Genomic DNA, 24,773 nt, shown 5'->3' on the forward strand with positions numbered 1-24,773 from the left:
CAGGAGCCATGGCAGAGGGAGAGCTGGCTGCTCACCCCGCTCCTCTGCCTGGAGATGTTAACTCCCAATTCGCTGCTCCTGATGGAGAGAAGCAGATCTGGGCTAAGCCCTGGCGTGACCTGCTGGTTAACAGTCAGAGATCGTCTGGGTTTCAGACCCCTCGTGTCCCATCCACATCGGGGTGAGCGCTGGGGATGTTTGCGCAGTCCTGGTGCCATACAGGTATTCTTCTAAGTGCTGATTTTTCACGTCCATGCCAGTGAGACATGCATTTGTGTTTTACATGTTCACAAACCAAATTGCAATCCACTGTTTCTCAGGATTGCTGCTTGCTGGGGAGCCCTCGGGTTGAAGGGGTCTCGGGGCACAGTGGTGACGTGGGGGAGAGGCCTCAGCATTGCTGGCAGAGGCATTTCTTCATCCTCCTGCTGCTTCGCTCTCGCATTGGCCCAGCTCTCCCCATCATCCTTGCTCTCCGTGCTGCAGCTGGCTGTGCCCATGAGCCTCTGCTCCACCAAAGGGAATATTTTATTAGAGCCACTTGAATTCCCATTGCTTCTTCCCCTCTGATCGTTTCCTTTCATCCCCCTGGAGCGCCGGAGGTGGGAGCGGGCTTCTGGGTTTGTTTGGAGATGATGTGCTGCCTCTGCCTCGCCAGGTATTGCTGATACCAGTGTGGGGACATTCTTACCTCTAATACCGTGTCGGAGATAATCTGTGTGCTGCTCCTGCCTTAGGTAAGCAGCAGGACAGGATGATGGCACCGGCTCTTCGGCAGTGTGAGTCCCGTGTGCTTTCTTTCTCTCTCAGGGAGGTGGTGCGGGCTGTGCCTTGCTGTGTGTCTCACAAAGCCCGACGGGTTTTCCCACTCTGCATCACTGCAGCGCGATGCTTCTCAGCAGAAGACCCCTCTGTAGCATGCTGAGCCTGGCTTCCCATTGCACAGGCATGCAGTTTAGCAAAGCTATGCTTGTTGGAGACTTTGTTATGACAAGAGATCACAAAAAAAACAGCCTTTGAGCCTGCTACCTGCCAAGTTTATAAAATAACACATTATAACTTGGAAAAAAAGCTGTTGAATTTTCCCCTGCAGTGGGTTTGTGCGCATGTTTTAACAGGCGTTTTGCAAGGGATGCCCTGGCCACCAAGGTGGAATAAAGCTGGTGTTCAGTTTTGGGCAGTGTTTCATTCCCATGTCATGAGAAATAAGGAATAATTGATCCCTGTTTGTTTCTCCACACCACCTCTGCTTACCGTGACCTGTGTTGCTGTAGGATGGGATGTCTCCATCAGGAGATGGGCACTGTCACCTCCCCTGTGCACGTGAACCTGGAGCTTCACGCCATGTCCCAGGGCTTGCAAGTTTAACTGCTAATGCACAGTTGAGATTATTTCAATTTTTCTTTATTATTTTATATATTTATATTAGTATATCTATTAGTAATGAGTGTGTGTATCATATACACGATAATATATTTATATGAGTGGAGGAGGTGCGGAGCTTGAGTTGACGGTAGGTGCCGGGGCAGCGTCTCGGCTGCACTCACAGCACCATGATAACGTGGCGATGTGGCTCCAGTGCCGGTGGTGGCCTTATCCGGCCAGCCAGGCGTGTGGCCAGAGTCAATATCTGTCTGGTTTTCTGCCAATGAGAAAAGCAGCTCAACAGAGGGATTTAAGTCACGGAGGTGCTTCTGGGAAAGAAGAAGAAAATTGGAAAAAAAAATTTTTTGGATGATTTCTAGCCTTGCAGTGAAACCCAGAGCTGGTCCTGAGCTGTTGCTGACTCTGATCCCTGAGTCTCCATGCGCGGAGCCATGGGCTCGTCGGTGCAGCACGGCTGCCCTCCGCCTGCCAGCGCCGTGTCCCGACGGTGCCTCGTGGGCTCGGCGCCTTGTGCTGGCGCCGGCTAAAGGCCCAGCGACCTTGGGGAAGGTTTCCAGTCTCGGGTGGTTGAGCCCTTACCCCCTGCCAGTTAACCTTAATGCTTCCTGGCTGGTTTTGCAGCTCTCTTTAAACTCCGGTGTCAGCAGCGAGGTGGCCAGGAGCTCAGCACCACGCTGCACGCAAAGCCATTGCATCTGCAGGTGGGTTTGCAAGCAGCCTTGGAAAGGTGGCAAAGCCGTCACCTTTCCCTGTGTCTGAGGGTGGTGATGAGATGCAAACATGTGCTTAGCATGTGTAATGTATTTCTATACTAACCATGCATCAAATTATAATTTAAAACCAAAATATTTTTGTTGGATGGGAAGTCCCAGTTCATTAATCAATTGACTAATAGTTTAGTGCCGGAATGGTATAATCTAACGCACTTAACAGCTGCTAGAAACAGCTGGTGCTTACGGCTCGTGCTGTTTTGGGAAGTGAAATCTAGAGTGTCTCGGTTTTGCTTTTCAGGGTGTTTTTCAGAATTGCTCGTTCATCTCTATGAGGAAAGCCCTCAAGCACTCTGGAGTGGCGGCCCAGCAGGGGTGTGGGACTGGATTCACTGGGGCTTCCAACCGAAACAAAATCCCCCTTGCAAGGAGGAAGCAGAGAGCACCAGCCGTGGCTGCAAACATGGCAGATGGAGACGGGGCTGTTCCTGCGGGTTTGTGTAAGGAGGACATGCGTAATCCCATGCTGTCAGGTGTTTTGATTTGCTTTTGAGTGAAAACTGCTGCGTGCTGAGCTATGGGTGCGGCAGGGGAGATGCCACAACCGAGAGGGCAGTTCCTGGCTGCTCCCTGGCTTCGGAGGGTGCTCGGTTGGGGCACAGGCCAGGGTCCTAGCAAGGGGGCATGCTGGGGACTTCTGTGTCAGGAGGGGAGGTGGTGACAGCCTTGCACTGCCTCCTGCCTTGCTTTCTGGCAGCTGCTGGTCTTCGTAGCTCGGGGAGCAGGGGGATGAGCAGGCTGCTGGTGGGAACCAGACACGGGATGGTGCATAAATCTCTAAAGTAACATACAGGAAACCACACAAAGACCTCAAAATGCTCGAAACAGTCACGTGCGCTGCTGAGATGCCTCCTTCCATCCTTGGAGCATGTAGCTCGGTGGTGGGACTGGACGAGTCCTGCCCTGCAGGCTCTCTAGCTCACCTAAGTTAGCATCTCAGAAACATCATTTGATTCCTAAACATTTGAGTGCCTTGGTGGGATTTTCCCTGACCTTTCCAGCAGCACGGCAGCTTAATGATTGACAAGTGCTGCTAAAGCTTTACCAGATCATGCGCTACACGCCCCAGAAGCAGGTGTCTGTTCCCAGAAACCCAGGGATTTTTCAGTGTGAGCTCCACAGCTGGGGGTGACTCAGCTGGGCATCAGCAAAATCAGAAATCCTCCTTGTGTGTTATTTGTTGCTTTAGCAAGGAGCCAGGCATGGAGGTGTTGGGGGGATGAAGTCTGCAGCCAGAGGGGAATGAGGTGAAGCCATCATGCTGGGAGGATGCTCACTGGTCCTCAGCATGGGAATTTGAATTTTCTATTAGGGACACAGTGAAACTCTCCATGTAAAGACAAGGGGTGGGTTTTGTTCAGCTCCAGCATGCAGCTCGCTCATGGGAGCCATTGCTAAGAAGTAAAAGTGGGGGGGAAAAAAAGCAAACCCACAAACAACCCCCTAAATAAGCTTGTCAAAATGTTACTGAAGGACATTCCCTGGAGATGAGGTAACTAAAATTTTGATACAGGCAGATGAAGTGGCCCTGGCATGTTTATACAGTCAGTGAATTTACTGCCTTCAAAAAAAATCAACCAGAAAAGCAGTTGGTATTAATCAAATATAGTTTATTTTGTCAAACATTGTATCCTTTTGAAAATAAACATCTTGGTGTTGTTTTGCTGAGAGCGTGCTAGGATCTGAAGTACACATCCATGCCTCTCGGCTGCAAAGCGCCGTATCCCACAGCCCTTCCCGACGGCTAACACCATTCCCATGAAAGGCATCGCACCCGGCTCCCTGCAAGGCTCCCCGCAAAACACGTGCCAGCCCTGTGGCCCAAAAGGTTTGGCAAGGAAAAAAAAAATGCTTGGTGCTGTGGGGTTTTTCCTCCTGGGCGCCGTGGGGCGAGGTGGGAGCTAGCACTTCATGGGAACTGTGAGCACTTCATGGGAAAGGGCGGGCCCTGTTATGGACTCTTCAGGGTTATGTCAGATGTTCCTCAGTGGCCACAGGGACAGAGAAGACACCTCCCAAATGCTCCAGCACATTACCAGTGTTGAAAACCAGACTCTTCCATATCAGAAGTACAGATCTAGCCTCAACCTCCCAGTTTAGCGGCTGTCGCTTCCTTTGTAGGCGCCCAGCAGAGACCTCAACGACTCCTTGCAATGAATCAACACATTTCGGGATCTCTGTCAGCAGTTTTTGTTTGCTTTAGTTGTCCTCTTTGCTGTTATTATTTCAGTGCGTGAAGATGCTGCACATCCAGAAAGGAAATCACTGCTGGATCCGAGCAGCGCAACCACACTTTGCATCCAGCTCTTTGCAGGCAAATCACTGAAAAGAAGTTGAAAGCCCACCTGTAGCAGCCTGTATCCCTCCAGTGTCATATTATATTACTATCCACTATGTTAGCAAATAGGAAAATAAACACGGGCTGGATAGCAAAGCAAGAGGCTGTTTAATTACAGATGTTAAGAAGAATGACGTTTGTGTACATTCCACCCAGAACTGGATTAAAGCGATGACCTTTCCCGTGGTGTGAAATGGGTTTGTTGTGGAGCACAGGCATCTCGTGTCACTTCAACATCTGCCAGACATTTCGTTGCCCCTGTTGTTTATGGTTAACATTGGATGATGTCTCTTGAAGCTGAGTCTCAGCAGCTGACAGCATTTTCTGAGAACTTGTCATCTGGTCTCTATCATCTAGCAAAATTCCCGGTATTGGGTGTATTTGTTCCCATTTGAAGGAAAAACAATGTTTTCCGGAAAAAAAAAAGTAAAGGGAGGATGGTGGCATAAGTGACTCATAATACTGAGCTGAAACCTGCAGAAGGATCCAGGATTTGGCCCAGGGTGCCAGACCCATGGCATGAGTCACCACTATTGCCTGTCAATGTGTGCGTGATAAACGTCTCCCGAGCATGGTAGCTGTGGCAGTGCCACGGAGACATCAGGGCTGGCTTTGCTGTGCACAGCCTCCCCCAACCACCTCAGAGGAGAGGGATGCTATTTCCAGCCCACCAAGATGCAATGTTTCTTGCTTTCCTGCAATCCTTCTAGCAGGACCCTTGCTGCAAGTTGGTATTTACTGTGCCAAGCATGCAATCCGCCAGCTCTTCGCTGTTCTGCTCCTGGTGAGGATGATAAAGCAGGAGAGCAAGGGAAGAAAAGCTTTCACACCAGTATCACCAGCCTTGGTGGTGTGAGATCCCCAGCACAATACTTGCTCATCACCTTGCTGCACATCAGGCTGGGCACTGCAACCAGAGTGGCCCATGGAAGCCCTTGCCAGCGCTTCCAGCAGATGCTGGTAGCTCGGAGGGCCAGGCCAGGCAGCAAGGAGCAGGGAGATGCTATCTGGCCAAGGAGCGAAGGCGCTAATTGGCCTGGGTAATTGCAGAGAGGGTCAGACAGAGTCTGCGGGAGGACACTGATTTGGTAACAAATGACTAATGGCAGCAAGGGGGCTGCTCTGTGCCTGTGGCCAGGAGCTCTTTCCTGAATTGCTGCCTCTTATCAACTTACAGCAATAGAAGGATCATGGGGTGGTGCTGCCCTGTGCTCACGCCAGCCAGCGTTCCTTGTTTTGGGGAGCCAGCGACTGGGAGGCACAGGTGCATGGCTCTGAGCTTGATGCATCGAGGTGCTGAGGACTGGGGTATGCAGCAATCCCTGTCTCGGTTCCCCATGGCACTGGGCTGAGGGGCAACATCTGCTGAGTGAGCCCGGGGTGTCCTGGTCCCGGTCCCTGAGGTTATTGGTAGGGACATGATTTGACTCTGGTGTCACTTAGCAGAGCAGCAAGGTGTGGGGCAGGGTGCCGTGGCTGCCCTCTCACCCATGAAGGTGCTGGGAGCCTCGCAGCTGGGGGGGAGCCATGGGAGCTTTACAGAGGGTGTATGGGGGCTGTGTTGCAGGTATGCAAGCTGGAGCCTAGAAAAATAGAAATCTGTCCTAAACCTGGAAAAACAGAAACATTCCCTTTTCAGTCCCTCTTCTTGCTTATTTTCCTATCACAAAACACAGAGCCACGTGCCTTCTGGATACGTGACAAGTGCCTTTGGTTGTATCTCCATCGCAGCAGAGGGAGGATTTCGGTGCCATCCCAGAGGCTCTGCTGTCCTGCCTGCGGCTGCCGGCCAGCCTGCCTGCCTGCCCAGCTCCCTGGGGCTCAGGCTATAGGCGCTGCTCCAGCCCTCTGCAACGGAAACCCTCTCCCAGGAGGCTGGTTCACACTTTGCAGCTTGCAGTAAGAGCCACGCTGGAGCCTTTTTGGTGACCCTGTGGTTAGAGATGTGAGAAAAACCCTTGCAGGAGGTGGAGGGGTCAGTGTCTTCATCACGGTCCCGCTCTCCTGCCAGTGGCATCTTGCCTGGTTGGACAAGGCAGCTGGGCTGGCCCACACCATTGCAGGATGCACCTTCCCTTTGCCTCCAGGAGCTCAAGCCCAGCAGTTGCCTTTCGGTAGCTGGCAGCTCTGTAAATTGTCCCCAACCCACAGCTACTGCTGCTTTCTGGCCCAGGTGTAGTCGGCGTGGGAAGGTATGGAGGGGTCATTCACATGGGGAGGAACCACTGGCTCCCGCACAAGCTGGGGGTACTGGTGGGGGAGGACGGGACTGTCCTTGCCCTCTCACCACCTTGAGATGCTCCTGCAGAGAGCAAGGGAAACCAAGGCCTGGGGTAGGAAATGGTGACCCCCCTTTTTAAGCCGTGGCAGAGGTAACACCTAGTTGAAAGGCACGAGGCTCCAGCCTCTGCTCCAGCCCACGGTGGTGCTGCTGGGGGGCTGGACCTATCCAGGGGTCCATAATGAAAGGCTGCTTTGGGAAGGAAAATCTTCATCAACCTAGCAGGGATTGCCTTCAGACCCGTGGCGCTCAGGCAGAAAGACCGGATGGGGAAATGAGCCGAGCTGCGCGGGGTAGCTGCGTCCCACAGCTTGGAGACAAATGTTTAGCAGCCGTGTATCTGCTGGTGAAAGAATAAATAGAGACGTGGGTCTTGCACCTTTTAAACACTACATGTCTGCGGACTGTGAATGTGGGGATGGGATTTGCATGCTGCTTTATTTAGTATTATATAAGCTGTGCTGTGTTTACGGAAACCGCCCTGCAGACACCAAATGTGCGACCGCAAAAAAAAAAAAAAAAGTTTAAAAAAGTTTTTAAAAGAAGGAAAAAAAAAAAAGAAAAAAAAGAGAAGTGGAAGTGACCTCTCATTACCAGTGCCCTAGCTCCATCTCTGCAGTGATGCTTGAGGAGAAATTATTGCTGGACCTCCTGCTTCTCCTCATGCTGTTGCTGTGTCACAAGGCTGAAGGATTTCACCACTAATAATTTATGTCCTTCCCAGAGACAAATGGAGAAGCCCACTGAATTTGGGACTAACTTGTCCCCCTGTGGGGCCACAGCTCAGGGGGGTGCAGGTGACAGACACAGGGGAGATGGCAGTGGCTGCTGCAGATGGCATGAGCCAATGTCCCCAGTTCTGGGGGGAAGAGCAGGAGAGGTTTGTGGTGCTTCATCCCACAGTAGTCACAGTCAGCCAAAGTGTTAAACAAGAGTCAAGGGAGAAGCAGGAGTGCTCTGGGAGGTCTCAGCACAGCATGCAGGTAGGGTGTGAGCACTGAGGGAAGGAGGGGACCATGAACAGCTCTGTGTGTGGCTGTTGGATGGCATCAGTGTCACCTCCCTCCGCAGAGACCGCCACAAGAGTCACTCACTCCTGGGGAGAAAGAGAGCCCTTGTATGTGACGGCATGATAATAATAACCATAATAATAATAATAATAATAATAAACAACTGCTCTGTAGCTCATCTTGCACGCTCACTCAAACCTCTGTGTGGTTCCTCTGCTGCTCGCTTGAAACTTTTTTTTACAGCCTTTAAAGAATGATCATTTTAGGCAAGATATAGATAATTTAATTATTTTTAAGGAGACTGATCCCACTGCCTGATGAGCTGCCAGACCCCACCTCTGGCAACTGTCTGGCAGAAGCCCCAGGCCATTGTGACCTTGACCTGCTAATGCAATCTCTAAAGGAGTAACTCAAGGTCCTCATGTTCCTGTCTGTGGGATAAGTGGATTCCCCGACTGCTGTTGGGATGGCTTTTACCACTTCTTTTACACAGCCTCACATGGCATTTTGGTTAACACTCTGCTGTTTGCTCTTGATCTTATTCCTGACAGCGTGGGATGGGTGTGCGGATGGTTTGCAGGGCTGCCTGGAGCGCCTGGCCGGGACTCACTCCTGAGCCCCCCCTTGTTCCCATTATCCCTGTGAAACCCAAGGGAGAGCCAGCTGCGTATGCAGGGGCAGCCACAGCTCAGGCAATAAAATCGCTGCTACCTGGGGTGCAAAGAAAGGTCAGAGCGAGCCATTGCCAGCGTGTTTTTCGGAGGGTGCCTGGTGCACGCGGGAGAGCTGAGGGGGTGCTTCCTCGACGCATCAGTCTGGCCAAACCTGCTCTGCCCCTTTCAGGGGGGGTCTCTGCCACAAGTGCTGCTTGTCCCTGGGGAGTGTTTGGCCAAGGGATTTGTGCGGTTTGTGGTGCTTCATCCCACAGTAGTCACAGTTAGCCAAAGTGTTAAACAAAAATTAATTTGCTCGGTGTTCCTGAGTGTGACGAGCACTGAGGTGCTCACCTGGTGTGGCAGGTGCTAATGCTTCACCCCCCGGTCATTTTTCAGCACTTGCTTTCCCGTCAGCCTCCTCCTTTCCATGGTGCCCTGGGCAGGTATGCACCAACACTAATTTCCAGGCTAATTAAAACCTTCATTTTTATATTTTTTCCACTTGAATGTGCTCCTCTGAGCAAGGCCAGATGCTCTTGCTTTTGAAGCACGCTTCTGTTGGGGGTGAGAACATCCCCCAGCCCCAGTGTTGCTATCATGGAGTTGCTATCATGGGGAAACAGCTCATTGCACCAAACAATGGAGGGGTGCTGAGGCAGGAGGGGTAGCTGGTAAAGCAGCCCTGCTTCACCTCACCTTCGGTGAGCCCGTTTTGGGAGCAGGCTGCCTCCGCAGCCCATCCAGCTGCAGGCTGGGCACACTGTGGAGAGGAAGGCAAGCTTGCAGGGCTGGGGATGGAGAGGAAGGGACATGGTCTGAGGGAGAGGTGGGACACAGCAGGGCACAGCGGGGCAGGGGTGATGGTGGGGTTTGGGGCGTGTGACAGCTTGCCTCCAGTGTCCAAGCTGAGCCTCCTGTGTGCACAACCCATCTCTGGCAAGACACAGGCAGTAGCTGCACTGTGTCCCTGTGGCGGAGGAGCCCATCCTGAGCCGGGTCCTGCAGTCGAGATGTGGCTTAAGTGACTCGGGACCGTGTCTGTGTCTCTGGGACATGTGTGCTGGCTTACAGGCTCTGGAAAAAACCACCCACAGGAGCCGGTGTCATTGTAAATGTCATGGTATCGTCATCCCAGCAGTGTATGAGCTGGTGAATGAGGCTCCAAGGCAGCCAGGCCTGCCTTAGAAACCAAATTAAATTTAAAAGAATTTTTAAATTAAGAAATAATTAATTTTGAGTTCCATTCCTGCCATCTGGTTTTGCATGTTTTGGGTGTGAGTTTTCAGTTTTCCCACTGCAGCCGTGGGACTTGAAAAAAAAACCCTCTTTAAAGAGCTGAGACAACAATTTCAAGTGCTGGGCACTTAACATTAAGTATTGTGAAACCTAAATTGCAAGAGCTCAGCACCTCTGAGGTTACTTTCAGACCTGTGTCGCTGAAGAGGAGCGAGCACACAGCTACCTGATGCTTCGCTTTCTCAACCGAAACAAAGATGTTGTAAGTCAGAATGAAATTTTCCATGGGGAACTTTTGCTCCGTCATTAATACAAAAAAACTGCTGAATGGTTTTTTTCCCCTCGTACAAGAGCCTGTGGTGAGCATCTGTACCACGGGCTCCGTGGGGGCTGGTTGTTTTGGGGGGAGCAGGATGGTGTTGCAAGGAGGAGAGATGACGGTTTTGCACGCAGGCACTTTCAGAACAGAGACATGGGTGCAGCTCGGAGGTGAGATCCCTGGACCTGCCATTTTGGACCGAGGTGGAGCCAAGGGGGTGCAAATCATGGCTTTAACACCCACCAGGATGCCACATCCCCCAGCAAAGGGCTGTGCGGCTGCTGTTCTGCAGACTCATCACCCCCCAAATTTACTCCCCAGGGGAAGGGGATGTGGGGCAGTGCCCAGCCCTGCACTGGTCATCCTGGGGGGGTTCCCATCCTCTGCACTGGGGATGCTGAGCACTGCTCCCATGTGGACTCTGGAAAGAGGAGGTGAGAAAAGTCCTTTCCTCTCCTCCTTCCTTTTTTTTTTTTTTTTTTTTTTTTTTCCATTTCATGCCCTTTTTTCTCTTCTTTTATTTTTTTTTGCCTCATCCTGTCCTGGATGTGACTGGAGGCCGTTGGCTCTCCCAACCCACGGGCTGGACTTCCAGGGGATGGAAGCGTGCGGGGCAGCCGGCCTCGCCACGCAGCCCTGGGTGCCTCCGCGGCGGGGACAGCCGGGACAGCACATCAAAGGGGCAGTGGCTGCTCCCACCATCCCCATCTCGTGTGGGGCACGCTCCCGGCCCTGTGGCGCGGGACCACCCACGCCACCCCGCACATCAATCAGCCCCGGCTGAATCTCGCCACTGGCCACCTCCCCGACCCCGCTATCTCCCTCCTTTTCCCCTGGGATTCAAGTGCAAATGCCTCGGGGCCATGGGATGTGCAGCCCCTGGCACCGGCTGGCCTCAGCCCTCGATGTTTCCCCGGGCTGGTGTGGAATCTCCCTCCAGCTGCGAGACCGCTGGGTCCCAGCTGATTTACAGCAGGAAACATTGACCTGCAGGGTAACGAATGGCTGAATTTTTTTTTTTTCTTTTTTTTCCTTTTTTCCCTCCTGATCAGCCATTGCAATAAAATGACTTTCATTTTTTCCCCCCCCCTTTCTCCCCAATCTATGCCCAAACCGCAATATCGGTTAAAAATATCATCTGTGAAAAGAAAAGGCAAATAAATGAGCACATCAAAGCCAGCTGCCTGGGGCCGTTCTGTTGGGAGCAGAAATAGGGCTAGGCCCTGGGCCCATTATCTTGCTGATATCTAATGCCACCACTTCAGAGTGTGAGAATGGAGCCTTTTTTTTCCGCAGCCGAGCGTACCGGCCCCGCTGGTGTTTGGGAGCACAAAGGCCGCCATCCACCCCAGCTCTCGAGACAGACTGTTGACATGTTGCTCTCAGATTTCATTCCTGAAAATCTGGAACTTTATGCTGAACAAATAACATGATCTTTTTCCTTCATCTGGAAAGGATAAAAACAATTGCTGGCACTTGGAGCAGATCGCTCTTTCTTTTCCTCCCTCCCAGCTTTCCTCACAAGCCCCGACTCGCTACCCGCAAGTCACAACTCGCATATTTTCATGTGAAAACTTTAAACCACGGGGGGTGAGGGGCAAGAGCAGAGTGGAATGAAAAAAGAAGATTAAAAAAGAGGATTGCAAGCAGCACTGATATAACCATGAACGTCTGGCAGCCCGCGTGCCGCCCTGGTCCCGCAGCACATCCCTGCTGTGGGATGATGGGTGGTGCCCTGCTTTGCCCATTCAAGGGCTGGGACAGTGGGGAGGGTTGTATCCTACGGGACCCACATTTTGCCCTCTGATGGGTATCACACCTGGGATGGGGACACGAGCTGTGGCCATTTTGGTCCAAGGCAAAGTCTGGCAAGTCCTTCTCAAATAGCGGGACTTGAGTTGGTACTCGTCCCGTGCTCTGTTCTCCTGGGCTGCCCCTTTGTTGGTTTTGTTTTCATCATGGCACTGTTGGGGAGAGGAGCTGCATCAGCTGGCCCAGCCAACCCGGTGAGCCCGAGGGCAGGCAGTGTGTGCACTGCCAATACCTCCTGCCTGCAGCAGTGGTCATTTTAAGCAGGTTTTGTTTCCTTTCACCTGTGTAACATTTTCCACTCGGTGTTTACGAATTCTTTTGAAATAGCCTTTAAACAGAATGAAGAGAGTGCTTGGGGGTAAAAAAAAAAAAATCATTATTTTATCATTATTTATTTTTATTTATCATTATTTTATTGATACTGAAGCCCAGTACAGAATAGGACTGGGACAAGTCCTGCTCAGAACCGATGCTCCCCCTGCTCTCTTTTGACCCATTTTGCTTCCGGCAGCCCAGGTGATATTAAAGGGGTTAGTCACTTCTGCTCTCCTCTGCTAACGAAATCCTCAAAGGCGCTGATGCGCATCCCTGCTGTAACAGGGCAGATGTCTGCAAATGAAGCGCTTGCTGGACCGGTGCCCAGGTAGAAGCGCTTTGAGGGGAATGAAAGGCCCTAGATGAAGTGCTGGGTGCAGTAATTAGGATCTCTGGAGCTCCCCTTGGCAAGCTCACACTGATCTTTCCAAGTTCTAAGAAGCCAACTTTGATGTCTCTGCTGACCATCATGGTGCAGCTCCATCCCTGGACAACCACAGCTTGACGCGGAGCACAGAACCAGTGCTGCTGGTGGAAACCAGCCTCGTGCCCAGAGGGAGCAACTGCCATCAACGGTGATGCCTGGCTTCAGAGGGGACTGGGACACTCTTGCTGACAACTGCAGAGCAATGGACTCCCTCTTCCCCTGGCTCTGCTCCGTGGGTTTTTAGCTGGCATGAGGCAGTTAGGTAATACATAGGTATTACTCATTTTTAAGCAGTGCCAACTGGCTGAGTTATCTGCTACTCTGAACATGCCTCTTCCCCTCTCTCTCCTTTCCATGATAGGAGATTATTTCCTGCTGCTCCAGACAGCGCTTGGGGTTGTTTCCCTCTGCCCCAGGTCTGCAGGGACTGAGGCCACACAGCCGGCGGGGCCACTGACAGCATCCAGGGCCATCTCCAGCCATGCTGTGCTGGCCACATGGGCCAAGAGCTCTGAGCTCTGCCAAGAGCGGGGTATGTTTTCTCCATGTACAGGAGATAGGAGAAAGAAAAAAAAAACCCGGCTTGAATCATGGCCAGGGAGGCTTAGATTAGCCGTTAAGAAATGCTTTTGTGCAATAAGATCCCGAGTCGGTAGCTGGGACAGGCTGTGCAGTCTTGGTCAAGGAGGGATTTTGAGAACAGAGAGGGAGAGGACAGCTTGAGGTCAGACCTGCCAGGCCAGCAAAGGAGGTATCAGGTATCTGAGGCTTTTTCCAGTCCTAATCTCTGCAGCTCCGGGGTTTTGTGAACCCCACAGCTGGGTGATGTGTTTATCTGTGGACCAGGAGACTGCACATTTAACAACCCGAGTGGGCAGGCTGGAGCGTGTGTCCTGGCTGTGCCACTGCTCACAGACCTCGCTCTGACCCTGCCCCCAGCGCCCACCCTGTGCCAGTCTGGCACCGGCACCGAACCAACTCTTAGAAGGGGAAAAAAAGGAAAAAAAATAGCCCAGGTGGTGATGCCTGCCATAAATATAGGCCAGAGCACCCGGGGGAGGGCTAAGCAAGGGATTATCACTTGGAAGGGATGGAAATGTGAAAGTGACTCCTGGGCTTGTTTCCTCTGTCATCCCCAAATTATGCTTTCACCTTCCCTGCCCTCCAACTGCTGCTCCCCCTCCACCCACCCCACCCCACCCCACCCCACCCCATGCACTCCCCCTCCCCCCCCTTCATATCTATAGGAAGATTATATGAGTGTGGATGGAGAATTAAACATCATGGCTGTAATTCACACTGAGAAAGGCCTGGGTGAGGCAGACGCAGGGTCCCATCCTGCCACCCAACCTCCTCGGTGGCAGCGAGGCATGGGAAGGATGGAGACATGTCCCCGGGGATGCTGGGCTGTGGGAAGGGGTGCGGGTGAGTCAGTGTGGATCCAGGATGCCAGCCCCGGTGCCAGCACTGGTCCGGTGAGCCACGTGGTGGCCATCAGGGAGACACAGCCCGGGGACTCTCTTTGCATCCCTGCGATGGGGAAGCCAGGAGGAGGAAGCCGTGGCCAGCTCTGGAGCAATGGTGACTGACGTTCGCTTGCCGGGAATCTGTTGGGGAATATTTTTATCCGCTGGGTGTGAGTGTGCTACACGTCAGAGCCATCTGCCACACAGTCATTTTTGGGAGAGCTGGGAAGTGCAGGCATGAAAATCTGTGAAAGTGAGTGCATTCCTGTGCCCTTCAAAGCTGTGTGTCCCCAAGTCTCCTCCCTGTAGTGTCTGGGGACAGAGCTGGGACGACTTCTTGTCCTGCTGGGGGAGAGACAAGCTCTTGCATTCCCTAAAATGGAGATGGTCTTGAGCTCTGCACAGCAAGCCCCATGCACTGCAGGCTGGTTGGGACACGGGAAGCTGAGTGACACCCTTGCAGCAGCCTTGCTGCACACCCAGTCCGCGCCCTCCATCCTCTTAGCATCTTTCTGTCTTGTTTCAGTGTGCACAGCACCTTGCACCTGGCCGGCATCACCCTGCAGAAGGCAATGAGAAGCTAACCCACCCCTTACCCCAGAGCTGAGCCGTTGCTGCGGAAGGTTTCTGTTTGCTGGACGGGGTGAAGGAGCCTTAGGATAAAAATAAGCGATAAAAATAAATGGAGACATCAGCCCATGTCGAAACACTGGATCTGCTTGCCCTAAAATATCAGGCCGTTGACATTCGAAACCCAGATTCAAAGCGTCATTTTGCAACTAGCAGAATCCCCCCATCCTTGTGACAGATGCCCTGGATTAAACACTCTCCGAATTTGTGGTATCTGGGGTTTTATCAAAGGAGACTGTTTCCACTCGAGCCTCCCTCGTTCCAGCCCAACCACTCTGCCGCAGGAGAGTGAACGCGCCTGGTTCGGGTTTACAATGAGCCGTCTCCTGCTGATGAGCTGGAGCTGGGAAGACATGCCTGTCCAGTTCCCTTTCAACGCTTTCTAACCTCCTTGTGCCCAAGCTTTCCTGCCAGAGTGTAGGATTTAATCACCCTTAATGATAGCCAGCCCAAGGATTGCATTCAGCCAGGTTTTCCTAAAGGGCTACATCTGAAATCTTTATCCGAGTACAACCCCCCCATTAAATTCCCTGACAGACGACTGGAAACACCGCAGGGCTGTGGCAGACCTCTGGCTAGGACCAGAATTAAATCAAACCAAAAGCTTAAGCCCCCATTGGACCTCAGCAGGATTTTCGGATGCAATCGGCGCCGCTGTTGGGCTTGGGGTTCCTCTCTGCTGCCAAGATTTGTCAGTGCTAGTGGGCTGGCCTGCTCCCTCCAACCTGAAGTTAAAATCGATCCAGTGAGTCCCATGCAGGTGGGAATTACTTGTATTGATTTTTAGTGTAAGCCGGTACATCGCCAGTGTGGACTTGGCTGATACCAGTAAGATTTATACTGATTTAACTGCACTCTTATGAAGGGTTTGTGCCACTTCCTGTAGAGCAGATTGAGAGTGGTCTTAATTAAACTGACATAACTTTGTTGTGTGGATGACGGCTCGAGCAGGAGCAATGTGGTTGGAGGTCTGTGCTGGAAAGGAGAGGTGACACACCAGAGGAAGGTGAAGAGAAACTGCGGAGGAGCCGGGTCTCCTCTGGTTTCTCCTTCCCTACCCTTCCTTCTCTCCGAAAAGCTGGCAGGGCTGCAATTTTTCCACTGAATGAGATGACGGAAATTTGAAATGCCAAGTTGTGCAAGGCCCGTGGCATATGCTGGAAGAGGCTCCATGCAGACGCAATGCGGGTGATGTCACCTTGTCTCTGTCTCCTGCGCAGGGACCAGCGATGGCTGCGCCAGCGGCTCCACGCCACAGCCGGCTCTGCCCAGCCCAGGGGTGCCCTCAGGACATGTTGGGGGTCCCCCCAAATAACAGAGGAGACTCACAGCTGACTTTGTGAGTGGGCAGAGACAAAATGGCTCCGAAAGCCCTGCAAGCACCATGGGCTTGGCTCTCTGTCAGGTACCAGAGATGGGGACACGAGCCCCAGCATCCCATGCCACTGTGGCAGGCCTCGAGGTATCTTCTAGGGCTGGAAAAGAAACACTGAGTCTGGGGGCAGAAATACTAATGGGGATAGAGAAGAGTTTTGGCGGAGGTAGGAAGTCAGAAGTTTTCACCCTGAAAAAAAGGTCAACTAAATCGCAAGTTTTCCCCTCTGCTTTTCTCCGTCTTTTTCTCCTGGGAAAGGAAGAGAAATGGGGAAGGGGAATTGCTTGAGCGGTTTGGGGTGAGGGGGCTGGGGAGGTCCTGCCAGATGTGAGAGAATGCTGGAGAAGGTGAAAAACTCAGAGAAAAATTTCTTTTTTTGTGAGAGGCTAATTTTCCATTCCTTAAAAAAAAGAGTTTTTAATGAAAAATTTCAGGCAGTCCCATTGTTTTGCTGCAGCCTTTGATTTAACTACTTGATCAAGTATTTGACAAAACCCTCCGTGTTTTTCAGGAGGTTTCTTAAATCCTGCCGAGGTATGGGATTATGAGAAACAACAAATGGCAAGCTGTCTCTAACCCCACAGACTTTCTCACTCTCGTTTTCTCTCTCACTTTGGAATAAAAAATGCAGTGCTCCCTGCTGAGTTCTCTTTAAAATTCACATTGTCTCTTCAAATAAAGGCTGGGAGGGTGAGGTAGTGCTTTGAAAACCAGAACTCAGTCATACATTGCAGGGCCAGATCCTAGAGGATTATTCTCTCTCAGGACACTTTATAACTTCATGAGAACTTCTGGCCTGGCTTGTCTCACCAGCTCGGCATGAGTGGCCCTGGCGGATGGCAGGGTGACTGAGGTTCCTACTGCCTTTTCCATCAGGATGGCTGGATTAGTCTCTGGAGGCTTTTTAAACCATGATAAAGCAAACTCCAGCTTTGCCCCTGGGAATGGTGTGGCCCGATTCCCATGCAGGCAGGAGATGCTCCCTGCATCCCTGCCAGAGGGGAAGCCCTGCCGCAGCGGGAGCCTCTCCATCGCATTTGGCCCAGGCCAGGCTGTGGCAACAAGGCCTTCCCTTGCTTTAGGTGTAATTCCTCGACTGCAGCAGCCTGCGCTGCCCCAAGGCTGTGGTGAGCTGCCGGCATCGCCGCTGGAAAGCTCAGAGCTGAACGAGCATCTTGTTCCCACGAGAAGTGGCTGGCGGGGCAGCGTGGCCATGCTTCGCTGTCGGCACGCTCTCGCCGGGGAAATGAATAGAGGGTCTTTTCCTCCCGACCCGCCCGGCCTTTCGCTGACAAAAGCTTGAGAGCAAGGGGGTGAAGCTGGCAACTTCCTTTTGCTGTTGTCTCAGCCTGTCCTTCCCCAACGGGACAACAAGAGAAATGAGTATGATAAAGGAGCGTATTGAAATGTAAACCACTGCATATTTATTTTGTTTTAAATGATGCTATCACCAGGCCATTACACTGTCATGGGACAAATGACACTGTGGTGAGACACAGCACCGGGCGCACACGCTGCCTGCACAGGATCTGCACCCAGGGGACACGGACACCGAGACCTCACCGTGCCGGACGGGGAGCAAGGTGTCCTTAAAGCAGACCCTTTAAGTGACATTACAGCCCCGTGACATTATGACAGGGCCTGCCGTTCTGCAGTACTATTTCTGTGATTTTCAGTAAGCAGAAGCAAGCGGCAATTGTTGGGCTTAAATCCCTGGTTCAAGGGTTTAGTGGGGCTTGTTTACATCTGTGCATGGGTACGAATGAGGAAGAGTGGCCGGAGCATCTTGGTGTCTGTGTTCCTGAAGCCCCTGTCCTGCCAAACTCTTGGAAACGGAAGATTGGTGAGAAAAACAGTCGGTTTTGACGAGTCTTTCATGCACATCGTTCAAACCTGTCACAGCGATGTCAAAATTAATCAGTTTAGAGAACCTATTAAACCCGAAGCAGGGCTCAACCACCTACAGCTCCGCTTAAGGACGAGCAGCCAGCCCAGCCCTTTCCAACCCCTTCCAGGGAATTCCTCCTCCCCGAGCGGGGCACTTCGGCGCTGGGGATGGCTGGGAGCGTGGGTGCCAGGTGGGAACCCCCCACGGCCGGGGGGTGCTCAGCCCCGGCTGCTGGGAGCCGGGGAGCGCCGGGGCTGGCGGGGGGACCCGGCAGCGGGCAGAGCCGGGGCCGGCGGGCCGGGCTCCCCGCGGGGGGGGGGGGGGGGGCGGCGCGCAGCGGGGCCGCGCCCCGGGGATATGGGGGGCGGCCTGGGGATGGGGGGGGGGCGGCGAGGGCGGGCGGGCAGCCCCGGGCTCCGCTCCGCCTCGCTGGGCGGGCGGATCCCAGCTCCTGATTTTCGCGGGGGCTGCAGAGGCTTGTCCCGGCCCTGCGCGATCCTGCTTGGCTGCCGCCCTCCCCGCCTCCCTCCTCCTCCTCCTCCTCCTCCTCCTCCTCCTCCACCACCCCATGTGCTTCCTGCCGGGCCAAGTTTGCCGCCGAGCGCCGCCGCACGCCGGGCCAGCGGAGCGGAGCCGCGGCGGAGCGGAGCGGGGTGCACGGCCGCGGGCGCGGCGCGGCGGGGCAGGCTCGGCGGAGGGCCGGCTGCGGCCTCGGGGCGCTCTCGCCCGGCCCCGGCGGCCCCTGCCCGCCCGCACCATGCCGCGGCGCCGCGGCTGCCTGCCGCCCCTCCTCTGCACTTTGGCCGCCCTCAGCCTGCCGCTGCTGCTGGCCGCCGAGCCCCGCGCCAAAAGTTGCTCCGAAGTGCGGAGGCTCTACGCCGCCAAGGGCTTCAGCCAGAGCGAAGCGCCCAGCCACGAGATCAGCGGTGAGTCGCGATCGTCGCCGACGCCTTTGTGCGCGCTCGGACCCGCGGGGTGTGTGTGTGTGGGGAGCGCGCCCGGCTCCCCCCCGGCCCGGCTCCCCGCCGCGGCGCTGGGCGCTCGGCTCGGTTCCCCCTCCCCGCCCCGGAGCTCGGCGCTTATCCCGCCTCGGCGAGCCGGGACGCGCGGCAGGAGCCGGCGCGGCTCTCCGGAGCGCTGCCCCCGCGCCGTCCCCCGCCGCCTCCCCCGGTACCGCGGCGGCGGGCGGGACCGCGCCTGTTGCCGGCTCCGCGCCCGGCCGGCGGGGTGCGGGCTGCCTGCCCTTGGGCTGCCTTTCTCCCCGCCGGCGGGCGGCCCCGTCCCGCCCCAGGTGCCGCTCGCCCGGCGGCCTGCGGCTGGAGGGACGGAGAAATTTTTGTTGTTGTTCTTTCTCCTTTTTTTTTTTTTTTTCTTTCTTCACTCCACCTTCGTCCCGAGGTACTTGTGCATCCCGGGGACAGGAGTGCTCGCAGCCGGCAGCAGTAGGAAATGGTAGCTAATGTGCTCACACCCAAAACATTTTATTCTTTTTGTTTCATCCTTCATCTCCCTCCCAGGGCCGCTGCTTTTATTTCCCCTTCTGAATGACCTACTGGACCGCATTCTCCGCGGAACAAAGGAAGTGCCTTTTTAGCTGGAATCCTCGGAGACCACCAAGGACTCCAGCTCATGCACTGCAATTTCGCACTACTTTCAACAATAACAAAAATGCATGACTGAATGGCTCAAAAATGTGGAGTGTTAGAGGCATTCATTTCGGTCTAGGACACTGTCACAACACAGACAGACCCCAAGTAAATACCTTTAGACGGCTAAGATAGAAGCTGGGGGTAATCTTTACCATTGGTGTGCCCTCCAGATATGCATACATTATCCTTTTCACTGACAAAACTAAAATGATTTCAGTCGGTTGTGCTTTTATATTGTCAGACTAATGATATGCGTTTAGCCTACATCTGTTTGAATAAAATTGCAGGCCCGTTTACTTCTCCAAGAAATATTTTAATGAGAAACGTCTGACTGGTTGCAGTTAAAATACTCTTTCCCCTTCACCCTCCCTGCTTCGTAAAATGGTCTCTAATAAATAGGCTTGGATTTGATTTGAGTTAAGCCCTCATCGGTGTAGGATCAGGATGAGAGTGGGCTTCCTCGTACGTCCGGTACTGGGAAGGTTTGACCTAGTCCTTATTTTATATATTGTTGTTTAAGGTGACTTGGTGAGCTTTGGAGGATGTCAGGAGTAGATCATGCTGACAGGGCTTCCATTTGAGGCTCTAAAGCTGTTGTCAGTTTGACCCTGTGCTTTTGAAATAAGGGGTCAGAGAAATGTGATGAGCAAGGTGAGATTATTTGACAAAAGAAGGGCTTTCTGCAATGGCACGCTGAAAATAACGCCTGGGTTATATCACTGTTCCAGGGGTGCAGGGAAGCTGTGTCTGGCCTCTCCTGGAAAGCAACAGGTCTTACAAAGTTATGTTTTGAATGTCACGCTGCTCTGCAGGGTGTTTCGGAGAGGGTGGTGGAAGTCTTTCAAGGAGGTGTGCTGGTATGGCTTTAAAGTGCGGTGTACCTCAAGTGTGACTGCGCTTAAAATTAAACCTCGAGTGGGGTGCTACACCTGCTGCAGTTTCACACTCCCCCCCCCCGTGAATTCATGTGGTTTTGGCGTGTGTCGTGTTTGGAGGCTCCGGATCTCCCCTCTTGCCACTCAGCTCGTGTATGCAGACGGTAACCACTCGTCGCACTGCTGGTTTTAAACTTTTTAAGCATGTGGTGCTTCACCTGCCTTTGCGGGGCCAGCACTGGGAACCGGTGTGCTGTGAGCTGGGTGGGAAACGCTGCCCATGACAATGCTGGAGATTGGGGTCCGACACCGGGGCGAAAGGTCTGCGGTGCCTGTTGCATCTGGAAAAACGAGTCACTTGCCAAACCTCTGATTTCAGTTGGTGTTTCAGGTGATAGTGGTGTGTTTTCCTTCAGGTGGATAAGTGAGTTGGAAAGGCAGTTCCTGGCAGCCTGGCTAATCGGTGAGAATGAGATAAATGTGTGTGAGGGAAAGAGCTGTGTGTTTGGACGAGTCTCCCATTGGGGTAATGGTGGGAACTGGTGATTGCTGCTTCGGAGCACCTCTCTGCTCACTAAACTGTGGCAGAGAACAGGTTGGAGAGGATTCAACAGGCTCTGATGCTGATGGGATAATGTATGGAAACATGGTTGTTACTGGCATGAACTCAAGTCTGAAGTCCATCAAGTTATTTAGATTTTTGTACTGGTTTGGTGAATTGTGCTTTATTCTGCCATCTCTTACAGAATTGCTTTAGATCACAGTGCATGGACAGAAACATCCTAGCATCTTCTCAAAAAGGTGTCCTAAAAGCTGCAGCAAATTAGTTTCCATAAGTCTAGTGACTTCTTTCCTGTCAGGGATTACTGATCCTACAAAATGTTGGCCTTGAATTGTCAAAGTGAAGCAGCTGGGTGGTGTGGGCTGATGTGCCCCTGCGCTGGGCTGCATGACAGCAAGTGAAACTCTTCCTTGCCAGATGGGCATGGGAGTCATTCGGGGTTTAGCAGCATCTCACATGGATTTTTTTTTTTTTTTTGCTACATTTCAGTTCTGCAGCAGCAGTAGGTGTGTACGACTTTTTTTTTCTTTCAAGGAAGTGCCTATTCCAGCAATCTTTTTATCTGTATCATTGCTATTTCAGTCATGTTAAAAGGCTATTCCTTGTCCATAATTACCCAGGAGTTCAATTTAATATTTGTTTAGACTGTGTTTAGGACCTAATTAGAATATGCATAAATAGCAGGTTATATCTTGCTGAAGTACATAAGCATTTCTGAAAGAAGTACACAGCTGGTCAACTCATTGCTTGCTTGATAAGAGGTGTAAAATGTGCTATTTGTGGTGTGGAACATACAGAAATTGTTTCCTTTTATGTTAACTTGGTGTGATCTTTAGTGGCTTCTGCACCTATAGCCGTGTGATGTATGCTCATGGCAGTGGTGAGATGCAGTCTTGCTGCTGTTGCTGGAGAGATCAGTGCTTGTGTAGAGCTGATGTAGATGGTTGGTTTGTGAAACTTGACTTTTGATGATAACATATAGATAGTAAGTGGTGTGGGGAGAGCAGCAGCCTGTAACAGCTTTTAAGATGACTTTAAAAGTTTCCTGAGGAGAGAGCACATCTCAGGAGGGTCTTGGCCCTACAGCCTGTGGCTGCTCACTTTGTTCAAACGCTACCGGCGAAGTATTGCTCCTTATTGAACCCACGTGTCTCCAGGCTGCGGTGGTGATGGAGCAAAACTCCCCAGGAGTGACCATCTGCAGGGGCTGCTTACCCTGGTTGGTCTGGTGTGGCTGCAGAATGAAATGCAAAGCGAGCTGGTGTCGGTGGCATCCTGAGACCCACAGTAGGTGGCTGTGATTTAAAAACAAAAAAACCCAATGTTTCTTTCAAGAGGCTCCTTCTTGCCCTCAGGTGTTAAACGGATGGAAATTCCTTCCCTTTTCCTGCTAATTGGAAGAAATAGATGTTTCTTTTCCTGGATTGAAAAGGAAAAAAAAAAATCTTGCCTGTTGGTGGAAAGTGTTATCAGTTAACCTGCGAATTTCCTGCAGAAGTGTAATGCCTTCCCTTGCTGTCAGTGCTGTCCTGATTTCGTGGTGGTGTGGAGGCAGACTCGAGCAGAAGATGCCCTCCTGGGGAGCACAGAGCGAGCCTGGAGCCTGCCTCTGCAGGGAGCTGGGCACAAGCAGTACTCTGTGTTCAGTCGTAGTGAAGATGCTCGATGTAATCTTTGTCTCTATTTAAACCAAATTAATGGAATAGCTGCGTTTATTTGTTGGGAGTGATGGAGAACAGTTCTTCCGCTGTGACAGAGGAAATCACTTGGCCCTTGATTTTTAGACTCATGGTAACTCTGGCAGGGGTGGCCTCGTCCTGCTGCTCGATGGTTCCCGGCGTGTTTGTGGTTGTCAGCCGGGTGCTGATGCATCACCCAGGTGTGCCGCCTTGGTCGATCAGGAAGGCTGCTCTGTTGGCATTGCTGTTTTACGTATAAAGTTCAGCAGACGCTTTTCTAGTTTTTCACATGCTTCTCTTCCAACTGAGAAAGAGTTTCTGGATCTCGTCCAGGACTGTGTTACTTGTGCTGTCTGGCACCCCTGAGCCTGTTGCAGTTGGTTTGCGCAAGACAGCTCCTGGGCTCCTTGGGGTATCAGAAGGACCGGGTAATGCCTGGTCCTCCTCGCCATCCGTCTGAAGGTGTGGAGCTACCTGGCTGCTCGTGGTAGCTGTTGGCAGTGACTCTTGCCCGGTGAAGGCCATGGTCCTTGGCGAGCAGGGTGGCTTCTCCTGCCCAGCGTGCGTTAGTGGAGCAACTGCCTGACCACCCGTGGGTGAGGAAGTGACCGTCGGAGAACGTCCTCGCGGCAAACGCAAGTGCCTGGCATGGAAAAGTAAACGAGAGAATTGCTTGAAGTATTTTTAGCTGCTTCTAATGTCATTTAGCAACTGGAAACAGCGGGGGGGGGGGGGGGGGGGGGAGGGGAGCTGGCAGCGTGCAAGTGGCCCGCAGGCCACCGGCGAGCTCCCCGGCGTCCGGCGCTGGCGGCTGCGTGGCTCGGCCAGCGTTGGCAAGTGCCGGCGGCGGCCCCCGGCTGAGTCACGGCTCCGGCCGCCGCTCGCCTGGGACTCTACTTTCTGTCTGTAAATCTGCAGCGCGGGGTTTTGTTCAACTGCCGCAGCACGCCGTGTCCTAGCAGCCGGCAGCGTGAAGCATGTGGTTAGCAGCAACTGCTTGCAGTGGTCCGGGCTGAGTGGGAGTATCGTTTTCCTTGGCAGACACTTCATAGAAAGTTCTGTTTTTTCTGCCAGAATAAGCAGTCATTACATTCCATACAATTCATAGTCAAATTATTATCTATTGTTAAAATTGCCTTAATTATCAGATGTTTCCTTAGACATGTAGCTGTTTTTTAAGAGACTGAATAGATGTGTGTACATTGTGCAGGAGGCCTGAGCTGCAGTACTGTTTTGTAGTTTCAGGGAGATTTTCTGTGGCTTTCGTATGTCAACAGACTTTTTATTCTTGCTGAAACAGCAGCAGAGCAAGGCCGACACAGCAGCGAGGCGCTGAGTTTGCCTCGGGTCTCTGCCTCTCCCCTGCACTGCGATACTTGTCCTTGATACCTGCGGAGCCAAGGAAGTTCAGGCTGAAGCATCGCTGCTGCGTGCAAGCAGTAGCTGTGAGATGGCTCCAATGGGAGGAGATCCCAGACAAGCATCTTCTATCTTGGAGGTGCCAGTAGCATCTGCCCAGCAGGGCTGGGACCTCTGTCAGGAGGCTGGAAGGGTCTGGGGTTATTCGAGGTGGTGATGTCCGTGGTCTTCACCTGCTCTGTGGTATTGGCTGATGGCTTGTGCAGACCCCACTGTCCTGGTTACGTGCAGTGAGTTGCTAGACCTGGGAGCATCCCAGAGCCTGCATGGGTGGAGAAGGACTGCCAGTGCTTCTCGAGAGGTGTTGGACATGTTCTCACCTCCTGTCCCCTCCACCTGCAGCTGTTGCTCTGATAAATAGGAGGGTGCTCACCACGGGACTTCTGTGGATGTGCACGTGTGTCGAGTTGCATGGTCTCTATCCTTCACATCTCCTTCCTACTCTCCTCCCCAAACTGCAGGTTTGGGCAGCACTGGGATGCAGCATTAGGATTATACCATCTGCTGCAAAATCCTTCACCTCCTCCCAGAAGAGGAGCAACCCTCCAGGACCTGATTCCTTGCTTTTGTTCTACTTTTTTTTTTGTGTGCAAGGAAATTCTTGTTAGCCAAAGAGGTCAGGGTGTGCATCTCCTCCCCGGCTGCTGAGAGTGGGCTGCCAGCCCCGGTCTCCGGGGCAA

At 52.8% G+C, this 24,773-nt stretch overlaps 1 protein-coding gene and 1 long non-coding RNA gene across 2 annotated transcripts in view; both read left to right on the forward strand.

The window, feature by feature from the left end:
- The first annotated feature begins 2,410 nt into the window (after positions 1-2,410).
- On the forward strand, positions 2,411-4,674 carry LOC141949498 (uncharacterized). Its single transcript, XR_012630788.1, has 2 exons — positions 2,411-2,596; positions 4,387-4,674. It is a non-coding gene; the product is annotated as an uncharacterized LOC141949498 (long non-coding RNA).
- Positions 4,675-18,477: 13,803 nt separating this feature from the next.
- GPC4 (glypican 4) overlaps positions 18,478-24,773 on the forward strand; it is a 68,279-nt gene continuing 61,983 nt past the window's right edge. The window contains exon 1 of the mRNA XM_074882667.1: positions 18,478-18,835. Within this exon, the coding sequence (XP_074738768.1) occupies positions 18,478-18,835 (358 nt within the window). The remainder of the gene's footprint in view (positions 18,836-24,773) is intronic.

Source organism: Strix uralensis, chromosome 13, assembly GCF_047716275.1.
Source record: "Strix uralensis isolate ZFMK-TIS-50842 chromosome 13, bStrUra1, whole genome shotgun sequence".
Lineage (NCBI taxonomy): Eukaryota > Metazoa > Chordata > Aves > Strigiformes > Strigidae > Strix > Strix uralensis.